We start from the raw sequence: 26,479 nt of genomic DNA, 5'->3' as shown, positions 1-26,479 counted from the left end.
GGCTCCGCCACTGGTTGGGTACCAACAGAGTTGGGAGCAACTCTTTTCTTTTATGTCCTTTGCTCTGGCCTTATAAAAAAAATAAAAAAATAAATCATAAAAACTAAAAAAATTATATTTTTTTTATATAATAGTCAGTGTCAGATGTATACAGCTAGTTTGTGAATGCAAACGTTAATTTTTTTACGGGTGTGTATAAATATAGTTTGGGCTACAGAAACGCCGATTGTTATTTGCTTTTATTTTTTACAAAACCAATGGTCTAATGTAAATATTGTATTTTAGGGTAACAATGATGTAAAAAAAAAGTTCCGCGTATTGTTATACCTGAAAAGTGCATCAATTAAAAGTCAATGGCAGGAGGATCTGCTTATATAGAAATTGCATGTTATGTAATGACCAGTACGCCTTACAAAGAAATTAAAAAAACCGACTTCCAAACAATACGCAACTTTAGTTTTCTAAATTATAGCAACAACAATTCTAAAACATGACCAATGATCATACTTTTTGAAAAACTTCATGATACACAACATTTGTTGTCTCCTTGCAAACATTATTATCTTCATCCAAGATGAGCAGCTTCAACCCTTTTCTAGAAGTAACTCGAGAGACAGCGACATAGAGTTGTTCATGCGTGAACACGGGCTTAGGAAGATAAACTCCCACTCGAGATAAAGATTGACCCTGACTTTTATTTATTGTCATTGCAAAACAAAGCGTCAATGGAAATTGCATGTGCCTGAATTTGAAGGGTAGTCCTGGATCACTCGGAATAAGATTCATCCTGGGAATGAATACCGTGGTACCTGCCCTTTTTCCTGTAATTATGGCAGCAGCTATCGTGCTCTTCCCTAGATGTGTAACTATCAGCCTCGTACCGTTACACAGTCCATTAGCCTGATCGATGTTTCTCATCAGCATAACTGGACATCCAACCCTTAGTTTCAACCGGTGATTTGGAATTCCAGAGCTCTTCATACCAGTAAGAAATTCCGTTGTGAACCACTCGCTCTGGACATCAGAATTTTCGCCCGATCGATAAACAGAATCAGAGCTTAAATACTCTTTCTCTTCACCTGGAATTAGTGACATCATATATTTGTTAACATGCTCAACTAAATCAAGCGTTGGTGCGAGTATTCCTCTTTCTTGGAAAACAGCGGGTCACCGAGGTTATCATTCAAATCGGGATACACAAAGTCTATAAGTGACATCAACGGATTTGTTGTGTCCGATATGAGCAAATCTTCAGGAATTTCCAACTTCATTTCAACATTCTCGTCTGAAGCGTCGTTGTCGTCTCCAATTGAGAGTATCCACTTGCTAAAATTAGCAATTTCTACCTGCTCTGCAGGTACCGAAGATGCACTCAATCTCATATTAACAGTAAGTCTCAACACATTACAATAAGCCCATATCTTTGAACAAAATTTTAATATAAATAATACTTTAAATTCAATTGAAAATTCACACACAAAAAAAATCACACAAAGTTAGTGAATATTTAAGTTATTTGACAAATAAATCAACATAAATTTAAAGTAAACTTAATGTATATTATAAAGTTTTTTTTGATGAAAAGCATAAATTACAAATTTAAAAGTAGTTTTTGTAAAAAAAACTATATGGTTGTATTAAGATAAAGTATATAAGTAGTTTTGTTTCAGGGGATGGGGTTTGGGTAGCTTAGCTGGTTTGAGTTTAGGAATAAGGAGTTGAAAGGTCAGGGTTCAAACTTTGATGAATGCATAAATATTAATCTAACAACTAATTGCCAACATTCGTCATTAAAAAAGTATAAAGTATATATAAATTTTTGTTTGGAGGAGTGGGGTGTTGAGGTTTTAGGTATCTCGGCTGGTTTTGGTTAAAGGATAAGGAGTTGGAGTCATGTCGTGGGTTAAAACTTGGACGAAGGAGTAGATACCTCTAGCACAACTTATGTCCTTTTATGCTATTTAGCCGGTTCCACTGATCTCTTTTTTGTCTAACCTCTCTCTCTCTCTCTCTCTCTCTCTCTCTCTCTATATATATATATATATATATATTCTACTACTAATATTTAGATGGGATTTCCATATAATTATGATGAATTTAACACCAAATAAGCAAATTATATGTATTCATATAGCCGTGCTAAACTCATGTAAGAAATTTGTATATTTTTCTCAATTCTCGAATTTTAGTGAATTTTTTTTATATCCATCCGGTATCGCTCCATCGCACATCGTGGTAAGTGGATCACTTTCATAGTCGACCTCCTAAACACAAAACTAAATTGATTATTAGTAGCTCTAGTCTATTTTCTTAGTCTCCGTTCAATCACTCTTGTCCATAACTTTATGGCATGACTAATAATTTTAATTCCTTTATAATTTGCGCAATTTTGTATATCTTCCTTGTTCTTATAATTATAATTAAATTGTTTTTTCCCATTTATCTGACATTCGCTCTGACCTCATAATTTTTGTTAAAAATTTTGGCGAGTCACTCGTTGTCTCTTTTTCCAAAACTTTCCCACAATCTAACCGGTATGTTTGCAGGCCTAACTTTCTTGCCATTACTCATGTTTTTCAACGTTTCTTTTACCTCATATTCTTTTACCTCATAGTTTCAATCCTCCTATCAAATGTCTAGCATGTTAGAGTCTGGTAAGATCCCATAACTTCATTAAATCAATTATGGAAATAATTCTTCCATTATCCTTTATCGAAATCTCTTATCTTACTTTCTCATCCCTTGGCAAGACTATATATAGATTTTTCTCCCTCCTTGGTGCCTAAGGATTGGTATCATCCATCAAAAGTTTGGGTTCTTGCTTCGTTCAACGCATTCGTGGTCTCTTTCTTAGGTCTTGTAATTTTCCCAAATTTCGGCACATTTACACATAGGCTGCTCTTTAAAACATTTCATTTTGATTCTCACTTTTCTTTGAACATTTTAGTTCCACCACCTAGACTCTTTAACCTAGATCCAAAACCTCTTTATTCTCCTAATGATTCTTCTGCTACTTTTCTAACCTCACGTGTCATCTTGTCCCACATATCATTTGGGAATTCATGCAGTTTTGTGAAACCTCCCTATAAAATCTTATGTTGGTAAATATTTAATTTTCACCCTTTAAATGCCACCGCCTGACTCTTGGAATCCAATTATGGCTTCTTCTCTTCACTCCCTCGAAACCCTTAAATTTATAACCAATCACATATGTTGGGTAGTTAAATTCTCTCCAGGTAATATTTTATAGTTCAAACAAATATTTGTTAGATTCCTTAATAAGAAAGAAATATATATATATATATGAGAACATTGCACCACACTCTTGTATGTGATAATATGCTCATGTCATTTCATAAAATATAGGATGGATTTACCCTCCACATTTATTTCCCTGAGGCAATACTCACATGCACACCTTCAAAACTTCTCAAAACACTACCTACATGCCCATTTAGATCCCCTCTTAATGAATATTTTCTCCTAGTGTTGTATTTTGAATTAAGCATCCTAAACCCTCCCAAAACCATACTTTAAGGTGTTTTTACAACCCTACTTATGGTGTGTAATCACTAATAACATTAAATATGTATTGCTCCACTACAAATTTTAGAATTATGATCTGATCTCCAATCATTTTTACATCCATAATATCATTCTTTCATTCCTTATCTGCAATATTGCCTACCCCATTTCTCGATCTAACTTACAATAATAAAGATGTATTGTTCCACTATAAGTCTTAGAGCTATGATATGATCTTTTGTCCTTCTTACATCCATAATATCCTTCTTTCATTCTTTATCGATAATAATCTCTACCTCATTTTTCAATTTAACTTTGTCAGTGTATCAATGCTTAAATCATGAACTATCTGTAACAAAAAAAAAATCATGAACTATCTAATTCTTTTGTCTTTTTATCCACTCACTTAATTTATTGTATGCACACAAAATTAATCTTCCTTCTAATCATAATATCAACTAATTCCATACATCTTGCTATAAGAGTGCCTATATTTCATGTTCCAAAAAGTATCATACTCTCATGTAGTAACTTCTTTATCCACACTCGTGCACGAATATGTGGGAACCTTGCTCATTTTTCACTGCATCTAGGTGGGGATATAAGGACTCTTTCTTATTTAATGTTGTACTTTAACTCTACATCATGTTTCTTGTAGGAAACGACCGAGCATTCACATTATTACATATTTGGTTTTTGTTATATATATTTAATAAAGTTTTACGTTGGCCATTGAGGTATAGCACAAATTAATTAAATTTATATTAAACTCGTTTCTACATGTAAACTAACAAATTAAAATTATAATTAAACTCATCTCTACATGTAAACTAACAAATTAAATTTTGATCCAAAATGTTTGTCCTATAATTTAAGTTGTATTGACATGCATATTGTGTATAAAATCAAATGATTGTATCAACATGAAAATATCAATGTTTTTTTTTATACCAAATTTCATTAAAATAATCAATTTTACTCATTTAATTTAAAACAATAATTAAAAATCTAAGTGTATTCCCTAAAAAAAAAATCTATGTATTGGAAAGATGGATGCGATAAAATTTAAACATCGCCATTTTTTTTCTTAAATTATACATAACCATAATGTTCAATATATATATATATATATATATATATATATATATATATATATGTGTGTGTGTGTGTGTGTGTGTGTGTGTGTGTTTTTCTAAAACTTTTTAATATATGTTTAAAAACGGTATATTTGTAACAAAATCACCAAAAATATGATTTTAATGCTTAAATGGTGTTGATTCCATGATGACTTTCTCAGGGAAAATTTCTCATTTTCTTTTATGGCTCATTCAATTTCAGAATGATTTTTTTCATTCTCTTAGTCAAATATTGGTTGATTCATATATTAATTTATTTATTTTATAAAATTATGGCACCGTATTGAAAGTTAACCTTGTCTTGTTGTCCTGTATGACCATGCATCAGAAGCAACACTAAATTTGTTAATAGAATACACTTTTTTTTTTGACAATAATAGAATACACTTGATCTTCACTTAATTCTTTCGCATACTTGTATATGAGAATACGCCTAACAGATGTGTGAATTCTATTAAAATTGTTTTGATCCATATATTATGACTAAATCATTTATCAATAATATGTATCATATTCTTTGTGAATAAAAAATACCACATCATATTTAAGTTGTTTAAATGCATAATTCTTTGACCAAATCATGTCAATAATATTCTTGATCAATTTGGAATAGCTATAGCTGTTTTCGGTTTCTATCATATTAATATTTTTTTGGAACCATCATGCACTAATTTAGAATAGATTTATAAAAAAAAATGTGAATTCCATCGTCAACCTATTTTCATGTATCATATGTATTTTTATATATACTGAAGCTCATTATTATTGTTACATTATAGTTATAATAGAATGAACTGATTTATATGATATATAATATAAACCTTTTTAATGAAAATTATTGAAACGCTAATGAAAAAAAATCTAAGATGTATTATTATATAGATAATGATACATTTTAGAAATATAACCTTTTAAAATTAATAATTTATCACACATGTTTCCTTTTTTCCTGTCAATAAATGCAAAATATATTCCCATTAGTTGACTTAATTGATCCTTTAATTTCCGTCTTGAAGGCTATGATTTGCATCAATAAAAATTTATTGATATTCCCTTATACTCTCAATTAGAACTCCTTTTTATTTTGCAAGCAGACACTTCTTCTCTCCTCTCACAGTTTCACTTTGCTACGTACACTATTAAAGAAAATTAGCTAAAATAAAATAATTTTAATTAGTTTAGTTGTTCTTAACTAAAATAAAATATAGATAATTTTGTTGATCAATAAAATATTTATTTTATTGGATTTAATATTTTCATGTTTAGACCAATTATAGGTGATACGGCGTATTAATATACAACGTGGAACAATCCTCAAAAAATACAACGTAGAATGTATATATTTAGTATAGGTGATACTCTAAATTTCTTTCGAATGAGAAATATCAGGTTATTATAGGTGATACTCTAAATTTCTTTCCAATGAGAGATATCAGGAACGAATTCAATTATTGACTGAGGCAAAAATTAACAATAAAAATAACAGTCGAAAAAACAAATTATCTACTATATATATTAAGATATAAAAAAATATCTCACAAATCACAGGCACATAATTTATTAGCATATACTGACATTTATTTTATTCTTTTAAAAAATTTATTGAAATTTATTATTAAAAAAAGATCGTACATGATGATTGCTTATTCAAAACATGTGTGTACTTTTTTGAGAGAAAATATGTGTATACTTGATCACTTATAATCCAAAAAAGAAAGTTTTTTTTTATTTTTTTATTTTTAAATTCGATAAAAGAACTTTGACGCAAATGGTTTTATTTTTAAAATCACTTTTATCACTTTCTATCTAACCGAGCAAGAGAAGAAATTATCACAGTGCTCTCTCTTTATTTGACGCAAATAATAGATTCAATTTACTTTATTTGATTTCTCTCTCTCCCCCTATATATTTTTATACAAAAAAAAAAATTATCACAGTGCTCTCTCTTCTCACTTTTTTTCTCATAATTAGACATTTCCTACAACAAAAACAGTAAAAGTAAGGCACAACAAAAGTTTTCACATTTCAGGGTCATAGACTATTTTTTTTCCTTCAAAATGTAAATGTATTCTACATAAAGAATAACACAAAACACAACTTGTACTTTGATTATACATAATATTACAATATGATATTTGCCTTATAAAGACTACAGAAAAATAGTAGTCATTATAAACGATATACTTAAAGGAAAAAAGAATTGAACCCAAATAATGCATCAGGTGCTATATAGGAAATTGATTTATAGTATGTAACACACCAGTTGCATCAACTTGTGAGGATATTCCATGCTAGCAAAATTAATTTCACCACCAGCAATATGAAAATATTGTTGAATGCCCTCCTAATAGCCTTTATACCTCCCACCCATATAACCATATAACTCTAAGATTATAGGAGGTGCATGACATTAAAAAAGGAGGAAGGTTTTGCACAAAAGTATAAAAAGCTCTACAATTTTTGAACAAAGATGTGAGCAATTTGGAATGGCTAGTTTATTGTGCCTTATATATACAATAATTGTATGAATTATAGATTTTTTATTGGCAAATTAATAATTAATAATGAGTAATTAAATGAAATTATTCGAAATGATATGAATTCCTTTTTTTGAAGCATAAGTTTTTTATTCAACAATCTTTATAATAATTGCAGATTTTGATTTCCATATACATGTTACAAAGTGAAGAAAAGAGGAACAAACTTATTAGGTTATGTGTAACTATTTTTAGTTTTTTTTAAAGGAATATTCTTTTATAAAAAATTTATTTTTTTGAATAGTATAAAAAATTAATTTGATAGTCACTATTTGTTATTCTTTTAAGAACTTAATATTATAAGTTAGTTCATTTTCATTAATTAAAATGTGAATTCGTTAAAAAGAATCATATGAGATGATAAGGTTATATCATATACCAATTCAATTTTTTGTTTGGTTTAAAAAATTAAATTATTTGTTTTTTCACAATAAATTTTCAACTATTGAGTAAATTATATAACTAATTTTAATCACTAAATTTTTTATTTTTTTAAAGCCTACATATATCAATAATTTTAATCACAATAATTGAGTAATAAAATGAATCAATTTACTGTACCAAAAAAAACAAAAAATTATTGATAAAAAAAAGAACGATAAAAACTAAAAACAAATGGAATCAAACTACCTTATTGTCCATTAGAACCATTTCCAAGGAGTAAGAAAGTTGATCCATTTCAGCTTAACAAACTAATACGAAAGTTACGCAAAGAAAAAAGAGAGGAATATGAAAGACAACTACAAAACAGAAGTTGTGGTGTGAAGAATGTGTTGGCCAAAGGGTCTAATTTATAATAGCTTTTAGAGGACAATTACGTAAAACAACAACATGTAACTTAACCAATCAAATCATATCTTAGCTATTAAGTAAAATATAATTTTTTTTCCACGATTTGCATATGAAAAAAACTAAATAGGACTATGAATTTTACGGCATTTGATCTGTTTAATTATTATTTTAAATGCAAAAGTAAATAGGACTTAAATAGGACTAATTATTTTACGGCATGTACTAAATGTCTTAATATTTTTTTTTAAGGAGCGTAATCAACTTTTTTAATCAGCCAATGGTTTAAGGTTTATTTTAGCACATGTTTAAATTTATATCTCAGTCATTAAGTAATACATAATTTTTTTTTGTTAAGGAGCATATATAATTAACCTTTTCAATCAGCCCATAATTAACGTTTTTTTTAGGGAAGGTTTAAGTTTTTTTTAGGGAAGGTTTATTTTTCTTTTGTTAAGGAGCATATATAATTAACCTTTTCAATCAGCCCAATGGTTTAACGTTTTTTTTAAGGTTTAACGTTTATAAGGTAGGTTTACTATAAAATATCTGTTATAATTGCTTATAAAAATATCCTGCCTCCCTTTGATCCTGAAATTTGTTGATTTGTTATGTTTGGAGTTATACTTATTATTGAACATTATTTCATTCATTTATCACCAATGATACGTTTTTAACTCCAATTAAATACATCCAATTCCTATTTTTTATTTTGGTTTAAGGATTATTTTTTTAGGGAAGGTTTAACATTTATCTTAGCAAGTCCATCAAATACAATTAACTGAAATCAATTCTGATTTTTTTTTTGTCCTGAAACAAAATATCCGATTTTTTTTCTTTCCCAAAATAAAGATTGAATAATTCTTACTATGTTACTATACAATATATATTTTGAAAATAGAATCAAAAGAATATAAACTTAAATTATATAAAAAATTAATGGTTACTACCAAATCTAATTAAATTATTTTAAAAAGTTTCACTTTTATCAAATCATTTTTTTTTGACAAATCAAATCATATTTTTATTATTTGACATATATCAATTATTTGATCTCTTTGATATTTAAATATCTGAATTCAAATATTTTAATTTAAATATCTGAATTCAAATATTTTAATTTAAATCGTATTACTTGTTTTATTTTAATATCCGAATTCAAATATTTTAATTTAAATTATCTGATTATTCAAAAAAAGCATATTTTATTAAAGTTTGTATTTTTTGAATACGAAATGTTTGATTTCTAATTTAATTTCAAATATTAGAATTTGAAATTGTAAAACTTCCTTTTATACATAAACATTAAATACAAATTTGTGAGGATGAATGTGGTGAGAGTATTTTGTGAGGATGAATGTGGTGAGAGCATTTGTAAAAAGAAGAGAATGAGAATGCCACTTGTCATAAGAATAAGAGAAGGGCTATGGAATCGGCCGTAAATTTATATTATATAGATTGTGTTAGTTAGAGAAAAAATAATTAGTTTTTATTTTGGTGAACTTAAATAGGAATATTAGATGAACAACAAAAAGTTTCAAGCCAGCCTATGTCGATTGTTGACATTGACATTAGTACATTATCTACCTTTGTTTCATTTTATTTCCCTTTCACCAATTTTGCAACTGTTTCAATTTGATGACTGGTGAACAATATTGAGATCCACAATGCTTGCTCAATATTTGGAATTTTTTTGAATTTAAATATAAAATCATTGTTTAATGAAGCAGACTTTAGTCAATACACTTCAAATTACTTTATAATAACTTTATTTGATGTACTCCTTTTATCTAAAATAAAGAGCTACATTCTTTGTATGCTTGGACCCCTTTTGATTTTTGTGGTCTGAGATATCTTTTTCCAAATTCATGGTAGACCCTTTATCTTTTTATTGCCCTTCTTCTTTTTTTGAAACTTTTTTCTAGAATCTCTTCTCACATTCACATACATGCCAATGCTTAGTTTTTGTTTTTGTTAAGTTTCCAGTTAAACAAAATCATACATTACCCTATGAATGTGACCTAGTTGATGAAACAGCATTAAGTTTGTGGATAGCAGTGTGGTTCAATCACCATAGACACAATTTTAGAAAAAGGCGAGGAACTATAGGACGTAATCTGAAAAGTTAAGCAGAGATTAGTCTCATAGTTGATCCACGAATATTAAAGATACTAATTAGAGTGACTTCCTATCTAAAAAAACAAAATCATATGTTCTTCACTTATTTAGTAACAAAAAATTAAACTTAAAATTCTTTATAAAAAAATTCTTAAAAAATGAACACATATTATATTTAATTTATTTTTACAGTAAAAATATAGGTAATCTATTCTCGCATAAACAATATGTCATTTTGATGAACTATCTTAGAAAGCTTATCAAAATTAGTTAAAAACAATTTATAGACATCACATAGACAACTTGCAAAACTCGACTCAAACATTTTAAGACATGCTAATTTTCATTATCCTTTTTTTAGATGAGTTTGTTTCAGATGGATAAACTAATTAGAGATATCCTTATTTATTAATTTTGTTACGTCTGTAAGAACTTAACCTAATTTTTTCCCGCTCATTTGCTTTATTAGGTTTGCAATTATTTAACTTAACAAATTTCATCTAAAAAAAATGTATTGCACACCAATTTCATTCCTATCCGCTTGCCTTTTTTTTAAAGAAAATATTTTCTACCATATCATTGATCTTACAGGTTAAAGATTATTTATTGGTCTCTATTATAGTCGAGAAAACTCGTGCGACGCACGGGTCAAAAGTCTAGTATTGATTAACAAGTTAATATTTTTCAAAATGGAAACAAGACACAATGTGGCAATTTCTCCAGCTATGTATGGCACACTGGTCAGCCAAATGGTAACAGAAGTTGGTGTGCCAGCCTTGTGTGTTAAAAGAAGTACTAATACCTAAAACGTCCTTTGAATTGGTAGATTATTAACTTCTTTCATAAACAAACTGATCTAATCGCATTCAATTACCAAGAAAATGTGAAAAAAGATATAATTTGTCATAAATATTTCATTGGCTAAAGAAAATTCAAATATTTTATGGTTGGACTAATTTTTATTCATATAAGAATGGATTCAACAACTTTCTACAAGTTACTCCCTCCGGTCACTATTATAAGCAAAAATCAACTTTTTAGGTTCATTCATTAAATGACGTATTTAGTCTATATTATTGACCAAATACATCATTTAATGAATGAATCTAAAAAGTTGATTTTTGCTTATAATAGTGACCGGATGAAGTATTTTATAAGGAATTTATTATAATTGTTTATTAATGCTCTACCTCATTAAAACATAATTAGTGCACTTCACCAACTCTTCAAAATACTTTTCATCAAAAAAACTCTTCAAAATACTCCACAGACTATACTATAAAAAAAAATAAAAAATTAAACGCACGTAAATTTAATTTGGTAGTAGGTTTTACAGTAACCTACCACACTTATTGTGCCATATTTAACTTTTTTTTTCTTTCTCTTCCTCCATTTTAGATTTTAGTAACGTTTTCAATGAGCAATCACATATGATGACATGTTAGTAAAGGGTGAGGATCGACAATGGGAGTTATATTGAGTGAGTGATGGACCATCCTGCGTCTTTATATGCAAATTAGACAAACAATTCTGAGTCACAACAAAGTAAAAATTTCATCTTCTCTAATTAGTGCACTTCACCAACTCTTCAAAATACTTTTCATCAAAAAAACTCTTCAAAATACTCCACAGACTATACTATAAAAAAAAATAAAAAATTAAACGCACGTAAATTTAATTTGGTAGTAGGTTTTACAGTAACCTACCACACTTATTGTGCCATATTTAACTTTTTTTTTCTTTCTCTTCCTCCATTTTAGATTTTAGTAACGTTTTCAATGAGCAATCACATATGATGACATGTTAGTAAAGGGTGAGGATCGACAATGGGAGTTATATTGAGTGAGTGATGGACCATCCTGCGTCTTTATATGCAAATTAGACAAACAATTCTGAGTCACAACAAAGTAAAAATTTCATCTTCTCTAATTAGTGGATTGCACCCTACATTTTGTTTCCATGTTCTATCTGATTTCAATTACAGAAAATTCTAATTGTTTGATTGGCCTAAAGCCAAATTCTAACATTCACATTAATAATAAGTTTTGTCTATTAGAATCATTCCCCAAATATCATGAGAAAATTGAATGGATCACATGTATGTGTTGTTTATTTTACTCAAATTGGTCCAATAATGAATTTTTACAACTATGCAATGATAATATGCACATATTAAAGAGATGCCAAGCATAGTATATTTAGTAAAATATTGTTAGATATATATATCTTTGTATGGTATTTCTTAATGTCCACGTATAATTTTAAAACTCACAATAAAATTTAGTGTTTTATAAGTTACTCATTCATTACCATACAAAGTCAAATGAAAAAATATTTAAATTGAACCAATGACTTTTTTTTTTCTTTCAATAAACATAAATTAAAGATATACATTGTAATGTCCAGTAAAGTGCTGCTAAATTGGTAGCAACTAAGGATATTGTACGCAGGGATCGGAGTTTGAACGATTGTAATTGCAGAATAAAATTTTCTAAAGACATTTTATGAGTTTAATGAATATGTTTTATCAATGTAAATTAATTTTACAATGACATCTATTAAGAATCAACTATTATTTACATCATACAATTAAATTTTTATATAATGAAGTGATCTAATGGAATACATGATTAATTTGGATTACAATGTAAATCATTTTATACCATCGATGCATATCTTCTTCTTCTTTTTTCTTTCTTTCTTTTTTTTTTTAAAAAAAAATTTTGGTATCAAATCCAAAGACCAACTAATCTGAGGGGACCAATATCATCGTCTATTTGCAGGGACTATATTAAAAGCCAGAGCAAAATTTTGTATGGACTTGTCCACCAAAATTGACACCAGAGGTTATCGAAGATGAGACCTTGTAAATAGCAAACTCGAAGATCTCAAGTCAACCACTAGATCAACCCCAAATGGGTTTATCGATGCATATCCTATTTTCTCATTTTATAAGATTAAATAATGGCATGTCAATATCCAACCTTACATGTCACTATTCTAGACAAGGTTATGACTTACAAGCATAAACATTACTCCCTCCGTCCCGAATTAATTGACCTCTTGGCTCATTTCACACTTATTAAGAAAAATGTATAAATAAAGGGGAAAGTGGAATATATTGAATTGGGAATGATGAAAGTAGTATTAATTAGAGTTATATTGTATTGGGAATCATGAAAGTTGTATTGAAAATTGAAATGGGTCAGTTATTTTGGGACACTTTTTTTTAGTAAATGGGTCAGATAACATGCATGACGTTAGATGAAGGAAATCCACGAGATAACATGTCATTAGTAGTTAGTTATCTGCATAATTCAACTTTTAACTTGCAAGTGAAATGGTATTTGCCAACTAAGACACACACACCATGTTGGTTAAGCCTAACTTAGATAAAACCAGGTATGATATATATGACTCTAGTTCAGAGATTATGAAAGGAAAGTGAGTGGTAAAAAATAAAAAATGAAATTATCCAAAAGAGAAGAGAATATCCTTGTAAGCAAAAGCCAAAACAAAAATGGACGGTTGCACTGTGTGCGGATCTTTTTTACCTTAAAATAACGACTTTCCTTCATTGTTCTTATGTAACACAATAAAACAACCTTGTAAATTATTAAAATAAACCTCGTTGGTCGTTTCTTTCTCTTTCCTTCTTTGTTTTTTCTTATTTTCTTTTATATTGTTTCAATTTCAACATAGTTTTGATTTTCATCTTCGTCATAATTGATTCATACCATACCACCTTTGTCTCTGCAACTCTCTGAAATTGCAAATCTCAAAAGGCTAAAAAGTTAAAGAGAGAGAAAGAAACACTCATAAAAACAGCAATAATTCACTTTTTTGTATATCTTCTTCTCTCTCTTTATTGCCAGCTCTGCAACCTTGTCCTCCTCCATAACCTTTTCCTTCTTATCTTTCTTCTTTCTTTCTTTCTCTCATCATCATCATCACACCCTCTGAGATCTCAGGTCTGATCATTCTACCCTTTTTTCTTCACATACTCATATCACTTTGTTTTGTATGATCTTTGATCTAAAGTTCTTGTTTTTCTGATTCAGTTTTGTGATTGTTGATCTGGGTTGGCCTCAGATTGTGGTAATTTTGATGGGTTTTTCTTGTTTTTGCCTTTCATTTTGTGATCACTACGATGCTTGTTGATCTATCTTTTCTCTGTTGATTCACAGTTTTGTCCATCTTGATTATCTGATTCTTATTGTTGTTAGTTTCTTTTCATGATTTCATTCATGTCATTATGCATTTTTAATGATTTTCATTTTATTTTTGCTAACCAAGCATTGATCAATTGTCATTTTTTAATTGAGATAGAAAAATGGTTAAATGATCAACAGAATAGAAGGGCAGGTAGATCTTAGTATCCAACTTTGAAGCAACAAATCAAGTTGATTAATTGATCGCTTATGTTGTTATTAGTTTGAAATTCTTTATGTTTTTCTTCTTTGTGACAGTTCTTAGTATCTGATTGTTAGATCAGATCAAAGGGTACTATTGATGGAATCCCGTGCATTACTATCACAATTATAAACATTTGTTTTTAACTCTTAGATAGTTTTATGGAAGGAAATTGAAATTTTGGGATGTTGAACCCATAAGCTTGGATTTAGGACATTTTAGCGGAGGACCAATTATTTGATGAACTCTTTGCAACAATCTATATGCAAGGAACTACAACCTGATTATGCTATTCCCAATTAGCAATATCCACCTAATCTGAGAACTGAGAAATTTCGAATTTCACATGGATGGGGTGGTTAGGCAGTAAAAGAATGTGTACATTGTAGGTCTATACAGGAAATATACAAGGACTACTTGCATGATATTTTAATAAGATAGAGATACCAGATATTGTGTGCATATGAGGAAATTGGGTATCACCTCCAAGAAAAAAGCAGTCAGCATGTGAAACAAAAAATCATGTAACTGCAGAGTATTCTTATGTATATTTAGTCAATGTAGCAGAATGAAAAAGGAAACTGGATAAGAAAACATAAACTCCTCTCTCTAGTAGTTGAAGGCTAGGTATCATTAATCAGGATTGTACTTGAAGTGAAAGTTTCTGGAGAGTGTAAAAGATACCGAAAGTTTCAAGAGTCTGATGACATATTTTGCTTGTAACTGCTACTGAAGATTACTCAAAAGGATTTGTCTGTTTCACACTGGAAGGGATTTTGCATGAGAAAGCATGTTGTATATAAATCATTTGTGAGCTTTCACCTAATAAGTTGAGTTTTACAAGAGTTGGTTCTTGAATGAGATCATGATATCAAATAGAATGCAAGCTAAAGCCTGATTACAACAGTAATCCTCAAGTTAGTTAGCATGCAAGTTAAAAAAATATTAAGTCATATTATAAATCGAAAGTATAAGAATGTCATGTGCATTTGATATAGGGCTAAAAAATTGTTCTTAATAATACTCCCACAATTAAGTAAATGTTTGTACTGTAGAGATGATTATATTAGTCAGAGCTATAATAAATGTTCACACTTTTTGTGATTGTCTTCTCTTAAAAACACCAAAAAAAAAACCAACGAAGAAATGATATGGTGGAGTCAGAGGATATGCAATTATTTTATCGACAAAGTGATGCATGATTTTCTCTTGCCAAGACTTTCTTAACTCTGTTTCATCTCATGCAGTGAATTATTTTGCAATTTATAGACAGTTTTGCTGAAAAAAACAATATTTTAGGAGGAAGTTTCAGCCATGTCTAGCGCTACAAAAGTGTTGGAACCAGCATTCCAAGGAGTAGGCCAAAAAGTGTATCCTTCATATAAGGGTGATTTATAAAAGAACATGTGAAAATTAACATTTCTTCATTTATATTTTTCGATAGGGATCAAATAAAAAATGGTACTGATGATACTCAACTATAGGCATTAGTGTTCCTAATTATATTTTTATATGTTTGATATGTTATCTACATGAAGGGTTTTAGACTTAACTTCTTTGTAGAGGGACTGACATATGGAGGATTGAGAATTTTCAGCCAGTTCCATTGCCCAAATCTGATCATGGAAAATTCTACATGGGAGATTCTTACATCATCTTGCAGGTGCACATTATATCCAATATTACATGACATTTGTTTATACATTGCTAAACTTTGTCAATATTTAAACACACTAGAGAATAAATGATTTGGAATCAGTTAATCTTTGTTCTGTTTAGTCTATATATCAACACAAATAACCAGCATAATAGACAAAGTAGCTTCAACTTTTTGATGGGTGAGTGTTGACAAATTTCATTTGCAGACAACACAAGGCAAAGGAGGCAGTTATTTGTTTGATATTCACTTCTGGATTGGAAAGGATACAAGTCAGGTTAGTTTGGACTTCGACCTTCCCTATCTCAACTTGACTCTTGTAAGAATAATCCTTATTGATGGTGTGATTTTTCCTTGTAGGATGAGGCTGGAACTGCTGCCATTAAAACTATTGAACTTGATGCAGCCCTTGGGGGACGTGCAGTGCAGTGGAGGGAAATCCAAGGGCATGAATCTGACAAGTTTTTGTCATACTTTAAGCCATGTATTATACCATTAGAAGGCGGTGTTGCATCTGGTTTCAAAACACCAGAAGAAGAAGAGTTTCAAACACGTTTGTATGTATGCAAAGGAAAACGAGTTGTCAGAATAAAACAGGCATGGTGTTCTCTATTCATTAGCTTCTTGAATTCAGTGCACATTCATTGGCTACAAATGTGATTTTACATCTTCGTTGTGCAGATCCCTTTTGCACGGTCTTCACTGAATCATGATGATGTATTCATCTTAGACACTCAGGATAAGATTTTTCAATTCAATGGAGCCAATTCCAATATTCAGGAAAGAGCCAAGGCTTTGGAAGTTATTCAGTTGTTGAAGGAAAAGTATCATCAAGGGACATGCAATGTTGCAATTGTTGGTAAGGACACGAGGCGCATGTTTTCCTATTAGTTCCTGAAAAGCCTATTATATAATTGAGAAATGATATTCTAACAACCATTTTGTGACAACCTATGTGACAACTTTATCTCTCATACTCACATTATCTTTTTACTTTCTCTCTCTATTGCTTTGGTTTCCGTGTCACTATCTACTTTTCCTTTGAAAATTGGTGGTTGTCACAAAAGTTGTTGATTTTTGGTTGTTAGAATATCATTGCTCTATATAATTTTGTATGTCCGTTCTTCACATATGTATTTTGATTTCTTTGAAACTAAAAAATGTATTCCACATTGCAGATGATGGAAAGTTGGATACTGAGTCAGACTCAGGTGAATTTTGGGTCCTCTTTGGCGGTTTTGCCCCCATTGGGAAGAAGGTAATCAGTGAAGATGATATTGTTCCAGAGACCATTCCTGCTCAACTTTACAGGTATGTTGATTTCATTCTGGTCACTCCCCTCCACCCTGAGCTTTTCTTCCCTAATCACTTGTTTCGAAAAGATAACGTAACGGTAAGATAAATCCATAAAAGAGGAATTTGTCGGCTATTAATTATTTGTTGGGTCAACACTGACTGTAGGAGTGTATTTCTCTAATGTGATTTTCATGCTTATCTTCCCTTTTCTCCTTTTTCTTGCATTACTTCAAATTTGATTTATTTTTGCATTTTAGACAGTGAATGTTTATTTTGAGATAAGTACATTGGGCAACGATATTAATTTCGGACCGGTCATTGACTCGGTTAAGACACTGAGTCATTGGGTTAACGGTAGAACTAGTGGGCCTCTAGTTGACCCATGACTCAGTCTCTAATAAAAATTTCACAACATATAAGTTTCTTTGTGTCAAAGTCGGAAGCTGTGGCCGTGAAGTTGTAGTATGGCCGTAGGTGACTGTAGCAAAGATGGGAGGAATCCCAAGGTGGCTATGGTGATTACTGATTACTGGGAAAGGGTTTAACCTAAGAAGGTTCGGTTGTTTAAATAACAACTGGGCGCAGAGAAACACACCAAGGGAAAGGAAAAGCACAGTATGAAGTACATTAAATGTGAATAGCTTGTAGGGGAGAGAGAAAATATGTAGGAAAATGGTTGTTTGCATAGGAAACTATGCACCTTGTTCTGAAACTCCAAAACAAGGTTGTAACTAGGACGGAGATATCGCCGAGCATGCCTCCACGCACGGTTGATAGAATCGGTGGCAGTGATAGAAAACGTAGCGACTTCATAGGGCATGTGTGGGTGTGTGAAAGGTCCTCTGAAGCTTAAACTTCAAGGTTGGACATATCGGGTGGTTCCACTCTTGATCGTGGTGGTTTTACCGGAAGAGGTAGGCAAAAATTATTTGACACAGCCACACGTGTGGAAGCAGTAGCTGGCGGCTGTAAACGGTAGAGACGAAAACAGTAGATACAATACTAAGGGTCACGGAAAAGAGATGTTCAAGCACTTGAACATCTCTTTTCCGTGACCCTTGTGTGGGGATACTTTTATGTTGGTGACCAGTAACAGCAGCTTGAATTGGTGATTTTTGTGTGTCTAAATTAGACAGCACCTACCTCTACTTATAATAGCATATCAAATAAATACAGTACATGCTAATTGATATAATTTGCTAATTCTAATCCTAATATATGATTTTAATCCTAATAATAAATATATGGATTTGATGATTATTTGATTTTAACACATACCATACTTTAAAAAATCCAACAAAAAAAAAATCACAATTAAATCATGATCATAGCATTAGTACATAATTAAACAAATTACAAATAATCTTTTCACATAATAACAGCTCACATATAAGTTCTAAATGTAATTAAACAACACTGGTTTTATAATAATCTAATTACAACACAATGTCTCAAATAACTATACTGACACAATAATCAAGAATTTACTTATGATATGACTAATGAGTCAAAATTGTGTTCAACTCAGGGGCTTCCCCAACGTTGCTTCCATTTTGATTCATATTTCCCATTGTATTGTCTTGTGGATCATCATCGTCATCAGCGTCCAAATTTAATTGATCTATGGTAACATCATTGTAGCTATAAATTAGAATTCAACATCTAGTGATAACAGATGTGAAACGATGAAATTATAATCAAATTGTAATAGAAACACTCCAATATCGTCTGAAATTGGCTGGGTAGTCTTATTTGCAAGGCCATTGCGGAATGATTTCATCTCCTGATTAGTTAAGAATCTCCAATACCCAATTAGAATGGTTATAGTGTTTCAAAATTGACAGGGTCATAATCTTGATGCCTCAGGTGATTCCTAAGTTAATTAATTTGCTCAGAACATAAAATCTAACACATACATTTGTATATATAGAAAGTTAAAATAGTCAATCAAGAATAAACATAACAATACCTTTGCATCGACCTAAAGTTGCAATGAACAAAGACAAGATCAACTAGCCTTTGATGCTCCAACCTATTTCTTTTATCTGAATGAAGGTTCTCAAATAGACTCCAATTTTGTTCACAGCCTGAGGCACTGCAAGTTTGGCTTAAGACACGAATATCCAAATTTTGCAAAGTTGGAACAGCACTTCCATAAGATTCCCACCATTCACCTAGAATATTAAATGTAATGAGATACGTTAGCATATATACGTTTAGGGTTTTTGAAATCTTCTCATAAGATATATTAGTATATATTAGAAATATTGGTGGTTACATACACATAAGGAGATGGAGATTTTGATTATTATAACTTAGGGTTTTTTAATTCTTCTCATTTCACCTGAAGGTGAAGTTGTCTTTCTTGTTTCATTTATTTTTTCCTGCTTAATACTTTTAGAGGTATAACAAACTCTTTTGAAGTTTATGTTTTATTTTTCATGCGTCTTATATGATGTGTGCACTGTGCATTTATATTTCTGGATCAAGAGGGTGTATATGATTATGAAAATGTGGTTGCAGTATTGCAGATGGTGAGGTCAAGCCAGTGGAAGGTGAACTTTCAAAGTCACTGTTGGAGAACAACAAATGCTATTTATTGGACTGTGGTGCTGAGGTGTTTGTCTGGGTTGGCCGGGTAACACAAGTTGATGAGAGGAAAGCAGCATGTACCGCTGCTGAGGTAATTCCATATTGCAGGATCTATCTTCTTAATACGAATGATTCAAAGTGGAGTCATTGAATTTTAGTAATTGTTCAGGACTTTGTTGCAAGTCAAAAAAGGCCAAAAGCTACAAGGATAACAAGGGTCATTCAAGGTTATGAGACACATTCATTTAAATCCAACTTTGATTCTTGGCCATCAGGATCTGCTAATACTGCTGGTGCTGAAGAAGGAAGAGGAAAAGTTGCAGGTGCACACCATTTATTCTCACTTCTAATAGTTTTAAATTGCGGTCACAGTAACTTTTGTGGTCTTGCAGAAAACCGTGTCAAATGCAGCTAATGTTACCTCAGTCGCGGTTGCAAAGACATAAAAAAACTTTGATGTCACAGTTTAGACCCATACAGACCTTCTTTTTTTTTGTAAAACTCTAGCTTAATTTGATCTTTTTTTTTCTTCCTGCTCCTAGCTTTGCTGAAGCAACAAGGTATGGGTGTCAAGGGAGCGGCAAAAAGTACTCCAGTTAATGAGGAAATTCCACCTTTGCTTGAAGGAGGTGGAAAATTGGAGGTGCTTTTATTAAAAATAAATAATTAGTTTATTGGCTCAAATGAATTAATACCAGTCAATGTTTAATATTGTTTAATGTTTTCAGGTATGGATAATCAATGGAAGTGCGAAAACTCCATTACCTAAGGAGGATGTTGGTAAATTTTATAGTGGAGATTGTTACATAGTGTTGTACACTTATCACTCTGGTGAGAGGAAGGAAGACTACTTCCTGTGCAGTTGGTTTGGAAAAAACAGCATTGAGGTAATGCAATATAAAAATACACAAGTCCACCCAAAAAAATGTAACATACAAAATACATGAAGTTTCCTTGAATTTTCATAACTTCTGTGGCTACTCATTTTAGTTGCTTGGAGTTTTATGTATGTATTTATGACTATATAGAAATTGATTTGTTTATGATTCCTTTTTCAGGAGGACCAAAAGATGGCTACTCGGTTGGCTACTACAATGTCCAACTCACTAAAGGGTAGACCTGTTCAGGTATTGCAGTGTGTATTTCTTCAAATTCGGGATGTAACTTTGAAACTGTGTAAAATTATTGTTTTTATTCTTCTTTCAGGGTCGCATATTTGATGGTAAAGAATCACCACAATTTGTTGCCCTCTTCCAACCTATGGTGGTCCTCAAGGTATCATTTGCAAAATCCAATGTTATTTTGAGTAATGTTGGAACAGAAACCCTGGTTCAAAAGATAAAATACGAAAAAACGCAAATAGAGAACACATAAAATTTGATCACGGAGTTCGGCCGAATGTGCATACGTCTCCGTCTGCAGAGTAGCTGCATTCAAGCTTAGGCTTAAAGATTACACTTTGTGTTTGAATACTATAGTCCAGATTACAAGATTACCGCTGAACCGTACCCAACAAGTAACATGTATAGATTGTGTAAGTTCATTAATTTAGCCGACTTGTGTTTTTTTCAGGGTGGTGTGAGCTCTGGCTACAAAAAATTAATTGCGGATAAAGGTCTACCAGATGAGACATACACAACAGAGAGTATCGCTCTTATTCGAATTTCTGGAACAGCAATTCATAATAATAAAATAATGCAAGTTGATGCAGTAAGTGTCCATTAAATTATTCCTTTTTTGTCCCCCTTGGTTATGTGGCTAGGACTTTTTTCTCTACTACTTGACCAAAGTTATGCTTTTATTGTTCAGGTAGCTGCATCTTTGAATTCTACCGAGTGTTTTCTTCTGCAATCTGGCTCAACAGTTTTTACTTGGCATGGCAACCAATCTTCCATTGAGCAGCAGCAGCTTGCAGCAAAAGTTGCTGAATTTTTAAGGGTAACTTACATGTTTTATCCTCTTCTCTTTCCTTTCTATTCTGTAGGACTTTTCATCTTCTCTCGTCACCTTTTTTTTCCTAATAATAATACTAATAAAGTCACTGAATTTTAGATCATCCACTAAATTAAACAAACATGTTACACCATGTGTGCGTGTAGTGTTGGTCAACAATTTTGCGGTCCAAATAATATTTCTCTATTTGTTAACATGTTACATATCCATGTGCAGCCCGGAGTTGCTTTAAAGTATGCTAAAGAAGGAACAGAAACCTCAACTTTCTGGTTTGCTGTTGGAGGAAAACAAAGTATCACTAGCAAGAAAGTCACTAATGACATTGTCAGAGACCCGCATTTGTTCACTTTCTCATTAAATAAAGGTAGCATTTTTTTGTAATTTTACTTCTCTGTATTATAAAATATTTTTATAAAATAGTATATCTTTGTTTACTGATAATTGAATGTTCTTCTGACCTTCATTAATTTTGTGCATATCTTTGCAGCTGGAAAGTTACAGGTGAGTTTGTGACTGCAACTTCATTTTTGAATTTTCAGACTATTGCTAGGAAATTTGTCAGCACTTAAGCCAATAACTTTGGAGTTATCAATGTCTATAATCTAATTTTATTTTACTCTTCAGATAGAGGAGGTTTACAACTTTTCACAGGATGATCTTTTAACAGAGGATATCCTCATACTTGATACGCACGCAGAAGTGTTTGTTTGGATTGGTCAGTGTGTGGATCCAAAAGAAAAGCAAAATGCTTTTGAAATTGCGCAGGTAAGCATGCTCAACAGATCAGAACTTATGCTTCTCATACTTTATTTTGCTTGATATTCTTGACGTATATTGGAAAATTTCCCCCAGAAATACATAGAGAAGGCTGGATCTCTAGATGGACTATCTCCTCATGTACCTCTATATAAAGTAACAGAAGGGAATGAACCTTGCTTTTTCACAACATACTTTTCTTGGGATCATGCAAAAGCTACAGTATGTGCTAAACAATCAAGGATCTCCCTTTTCTTTTCTCATTTTCTTATGTTATAATTTTCCAATTGTCTGTGTCGGTTGAAAACAATATAATTCATTGTTAACTGGTAGGTTTAGCAAAAACATATTGTTGTCAAATATAGATGACAACAATTTTGAAGTTTTAGGCTACAGCTTCCATCTTTAAAAAACAACTATTGAAGGATCGATTATAAATATGAAACAGTGCTAATGAGTGCTATTAGTACATTTACATATATAAAGCGTATCAGATATAATAAGGCTAAATTGCTTATTCCGGTTCCTATTAAAAAAAAATTATAACAAGAAACAAAGTGAAAACAAGATGACATTTTTGTAAATATTTCTTTAAACCTTAAGGCCAGTTATTGGTCGCGTACTGATTATGTATTCAATTTCTTTGTGATAAAATGCAGGTTCAAGGAAACTCATTCATGAAAAAGCTTGCATTACTATTTGGAATTGGTCATTCTGTAGAGGTAAAAACCTGACATGTTAATTTGATGGAAAAAATTGTGGCTATTGAACTATGCAAAATCTTACAATTTCGTTGTGTTAAAAGCATCAGTACTATAAAGTGAACTTCTATCATGAACAATGCGTTGCTTAGATCCAGCGGTGAATATTGTAATTCATGTCATGCTGCTTTAGCTCCATTCATCTTTCTTACAATAATGTTTTACAGTTCAGTACTTTTTTCATAATTATGTGACATGGGACTTTCAAATTGGGTTGTAAAATGGGAGAAAATTTTAGAAGCATTGAGTAACTAATGCTCACTTCTTTTTTTCTCGTCATTGGCTTTGATGTCATCTGCTCTTTTGATGATGATTGATCATTTTTTTTTTTATTTGAAAACCTGCCTTTTCTACTTCTCTTCTATAATGTAATGATTTTGCCAAGAATAAAAGTCAAGTAAATCTGGTAAAAATATCATCATCTGTAAAGATCAGGGCCGGTCTAACAAATTAAGAGGCTTAAAGCAAAAAATTTAATGTGGCCTTTAAAAATATATTTTTTAACAAAATATTTTTAAAAAATATCATTTTTGAAGAGACCAAAATTTGAATTCATGACCAAGAGTAATTGAGGCCTTTTTGGTAACCAATTAAGCTATGCAAATGTCTATAATTCATCTATCATATAATATATTTATAACCAAATTAATATTTTAGAGGCCTTTTTTTCACCCAAAATTTTGAGGCCTAAAGCCCTTGCTTGGGTTGCTTGGCCCTTAGACCGGCCCTAAAGATCATATAAGAATTGCAATAAATATGACTATGCTACATAATTTTAAATTACTTATAGAAATGACTTTTTATTTTATTTTATACTAAAACATAGAGTTTTAATTCTTTCTACAATATTAATTTATGTTAATCCTGATTTTCTTATATCATTTGGTGTAGTTTAAGTGTCCGATCTATTTACGATTCTTGTTTCTTATTTACAAGGTTTCTCGCTTGTAGCTCTTTATGCTTAACTAGACTGCTGAATCTTTTGACAGGAAAAATCTAATGGATCAAGTCAAGGGGGAGGACCAAGACAAAGAGCAGAAGCTTTGGCTGCCTTAAATAATGCATTCAATTCATCTCCTGAGGCATCTCCCAGTCCGGTATGGCAACTTGATTAGCACATGTTAATACAAGGCGTTCAATCAAATATATACCGTATTCCTTTTTGTTGGGAAATCACAGTCACCTTCCCCCTAATGTATATTTAAGTAGCCCATACACATCCCTTCAATTTTTTAAATGAATGCTCGCCATCCTTATTTGTTGGGATTTGGGAGAAATTGCACTAATAAATTTATTGTAGTGGCATTGAACGCATTTTGGAATATGCTCCAGTGGTTGACCAAAACTTCTCTTGGATGCGTTAAAAATTTGTGTGTAAATGTCAGATTTTAGGAGACATTCTTTGAAACCTAGAAGGCTACTGAAGCACTGATTTTTAAATGACATTAGAATATTTAATTGGACCATAGCTGATGGTTAAAAACAGAAAAGAAGAAATTAGTGCTTCCTTCTAATATTGTCTACTCTTACTGCTATAGGATAAATTGAATAACTTAAATCAAGGAGGACACAGGCAAAGGGCAGAAGCTTTAGCTGCCTTAAACTCTGCATTTAGTTCATCATCCGGAACTAAAGCAGTTACACCTAGGCGATCTCCAAGAGGTCAAGGATCGCAAAGAGCAGCAGCAGTAGCCGCTCTTTCTAATGTTCTTACTGCTGAAAAGAAAAAATCATCACCTGACAATTCTCCTGTGGCAAGCAGTAGTCCTGTTGTGGAAGGCAGCACTTTCGGTGAGAAATATAGCTCATATTATATAAGTCAATTGTGTTCTTTCTGATCCTTTGACAAGTTTGATTTCTTGCTGCAGATGCTAAAACTGAAAGTATCCCTTCTGAATCAGAAGGTCGTGAAGAAGTTACCGAAACCAAGGAGACAGAAGAGCTTGTTTCTGAAACTGGCAGCAATGGAAATTCAGAATCAAAACAAGAAAATGTGGAGGGTGGAAATGATAGTCAAAATAGTCAAAATGTCTTCACTTATGAGCAATTAAAGGCTAAATCTGGGAGTGATCTCTCTGGAGTTGATCTTAAACGCAGGGAGGTTAGTCCATGTTTTGCATGTAACTGAGCTATTTAATATGATAGGGTTTGATTAAATGCTATGTAGTGATGTTAACATGTTTTCCCTTTTCTTGTCTATTTGATGTTACTTAGACGTATCTGTCAGACGAAGAGTTTGAAACTGTATTTGCAATGACAAAAGAAGCATTCACTAAGTTACCAAGATGGAAGCAAGACATGCTGAAAAGAAAAGTGGATTTGTTCTAGACACTCCAACATGCGATGAGTGACACATATGCTGCTTATGGGCATCCGAATATACCTTTCTTGAGTTGTGTTGAAATGCAGTTATCTGTTGAATGGTGTGGTTTTTTTTTGGTATATACCATACTTGGATTCCTATGCATAACATTTTGGTTTTGTCCTATAATGAAAGTAGTTATGGTTAGTGTGGAGATTGATTTATAGTTTCTCTGTTTAAATTGATGTCTTCCTCTTGTAATGTTCACACATATTGTTGTAGCAACAAAGACAGTGGACAGGTTCTATTCTTTGATTTTGTCATGTTTGTATTTTAAAGGTGTGGTTTTCTTTTTCCTTGTTGTTATTGGTTAGGTGGCGGGTGTATATGTATTGCTTGTTAAACTGTGAATCTCGATATAAAGAATGAAAACTTGTTTGTTTGTTATTTATGGTTGTGAACTACTATATAAATGTGGTGCTTTGGAAAGTGGAATTGATTTGCATACTATATTGCATAGGTACGGGTACGGTACCCGATACGATACGGGTACCTGTACGAGAATACGACAATTTTAGAAAAAGTAAGGTACGGGTACATCAACAAAATCATAAGTGTTGTTATATAATATAGCATGAAAGAGT

General features: G+C 31.4%; 1 protein-coding gene across 7 annotated transcripts; it reads left to right on the top strand.

Annotated features, from left to right (window-relative positions):
* Window positions 1-13,690: 13,690 nt before the first annotated feature.
* On the top strand, window positions 13,691-26,282 carry VLN2 (villin 2). Of its 7 annotated transcripts, none has more exons than XM_085726164.1 (25): window positions 13,691-14,076; window positions 14,167-14,203; window positions 15,818-15,888; window positions 16,082-16,181; window positions 16,384-16,452; window positions 16,536-16,772; window positions 16,857-17,034; window positions 17,354-17,486; window positions 19,995-20,154; window positions 20,233-20,386; window positions 20,606-20,706; window positions 20,792-20,950; window positions 21,122-21,190; window positions 21,270-21,338; window positions 21,636-21,773; window positions 21,873-22,001; window positions 22,233-22,380; window positions 22,504-22,517; window positions 22,641-22,781; window positions 22,869-22,994; window positions 23,432-23,494; window positions 24,523-24,630; window positions 25,072-25,324; window positions 25,402-25,634; window positions 25,748-26,282. In XM_085726164.1, the coding sequence occupies exons 3-25, from the start codon at window positions 15,833-15,835 to the stop codon at window positions 25,859-25,861; spliced, it is 2,952 nt and encodes a 983-aa protein (XP_085582290.1). In that variant the 5' UTR covers window positions 13,691-14,076; window positions 14,167-14,203; window positions 15,818-15,832; the 3' UTR covers window positions 25,862-26,282. The 7 variants fall into 7 exon arrangements, with proteins under 7 accessions (XP_085582290.1, XP_085582288.1, XP_085582286.1 ...); XM_085726162.1 differs by having other exon boundaries at window positions 15,788-15,888; XM_085726160.1 differs by having other exon boundaries at window positions 15,766-15,888.
* Window positions 26,283-26,479: the final 197 nt, after the last annotated feature.

Source organism: Medicago sativa, chromosome 7 (genome assembly GCF_051527215.1).
Source record: "Medicago sativa cultivar Bolivia chromosome 7, Bolivia_mono, whole genome shotgun sequence".
Classification (NCBI taxonomy): Eukaryota; Viridiplantae; Streptophyta; class Magnoliopsida; order Fabales; family Fabaceae; genus Medicago; species Medicago sativa.
This window is presented reverse-complemented; position numbering and strand designations above follow the sequence as displayed.

Bases quoted from the DNA above. Each gene is read 5' to 3' on its own strand.
- VLN2 (XM_085726163.1), top strand. From the start codon at position 15,833: ATGTCTAGCGCTACAAAAGTGTTGGAACCAGCATTCCAAGGAGTAGGC. The intron at 21,339-21,635 runs GTATCATTTGCA...TGTTTTTTTCAG, and splicing joins AACCTATGGTGGTCCTCAAG to GGTGGTGTGAGCTCTGGCTA. The intron at 23,495-24,522 runs GTAAAAACCTGA...ATCTTTTGACAG, and splicing joins GAATTGGTCATTCTGTAGAG to GAAAAATCTAATGGATCAAG.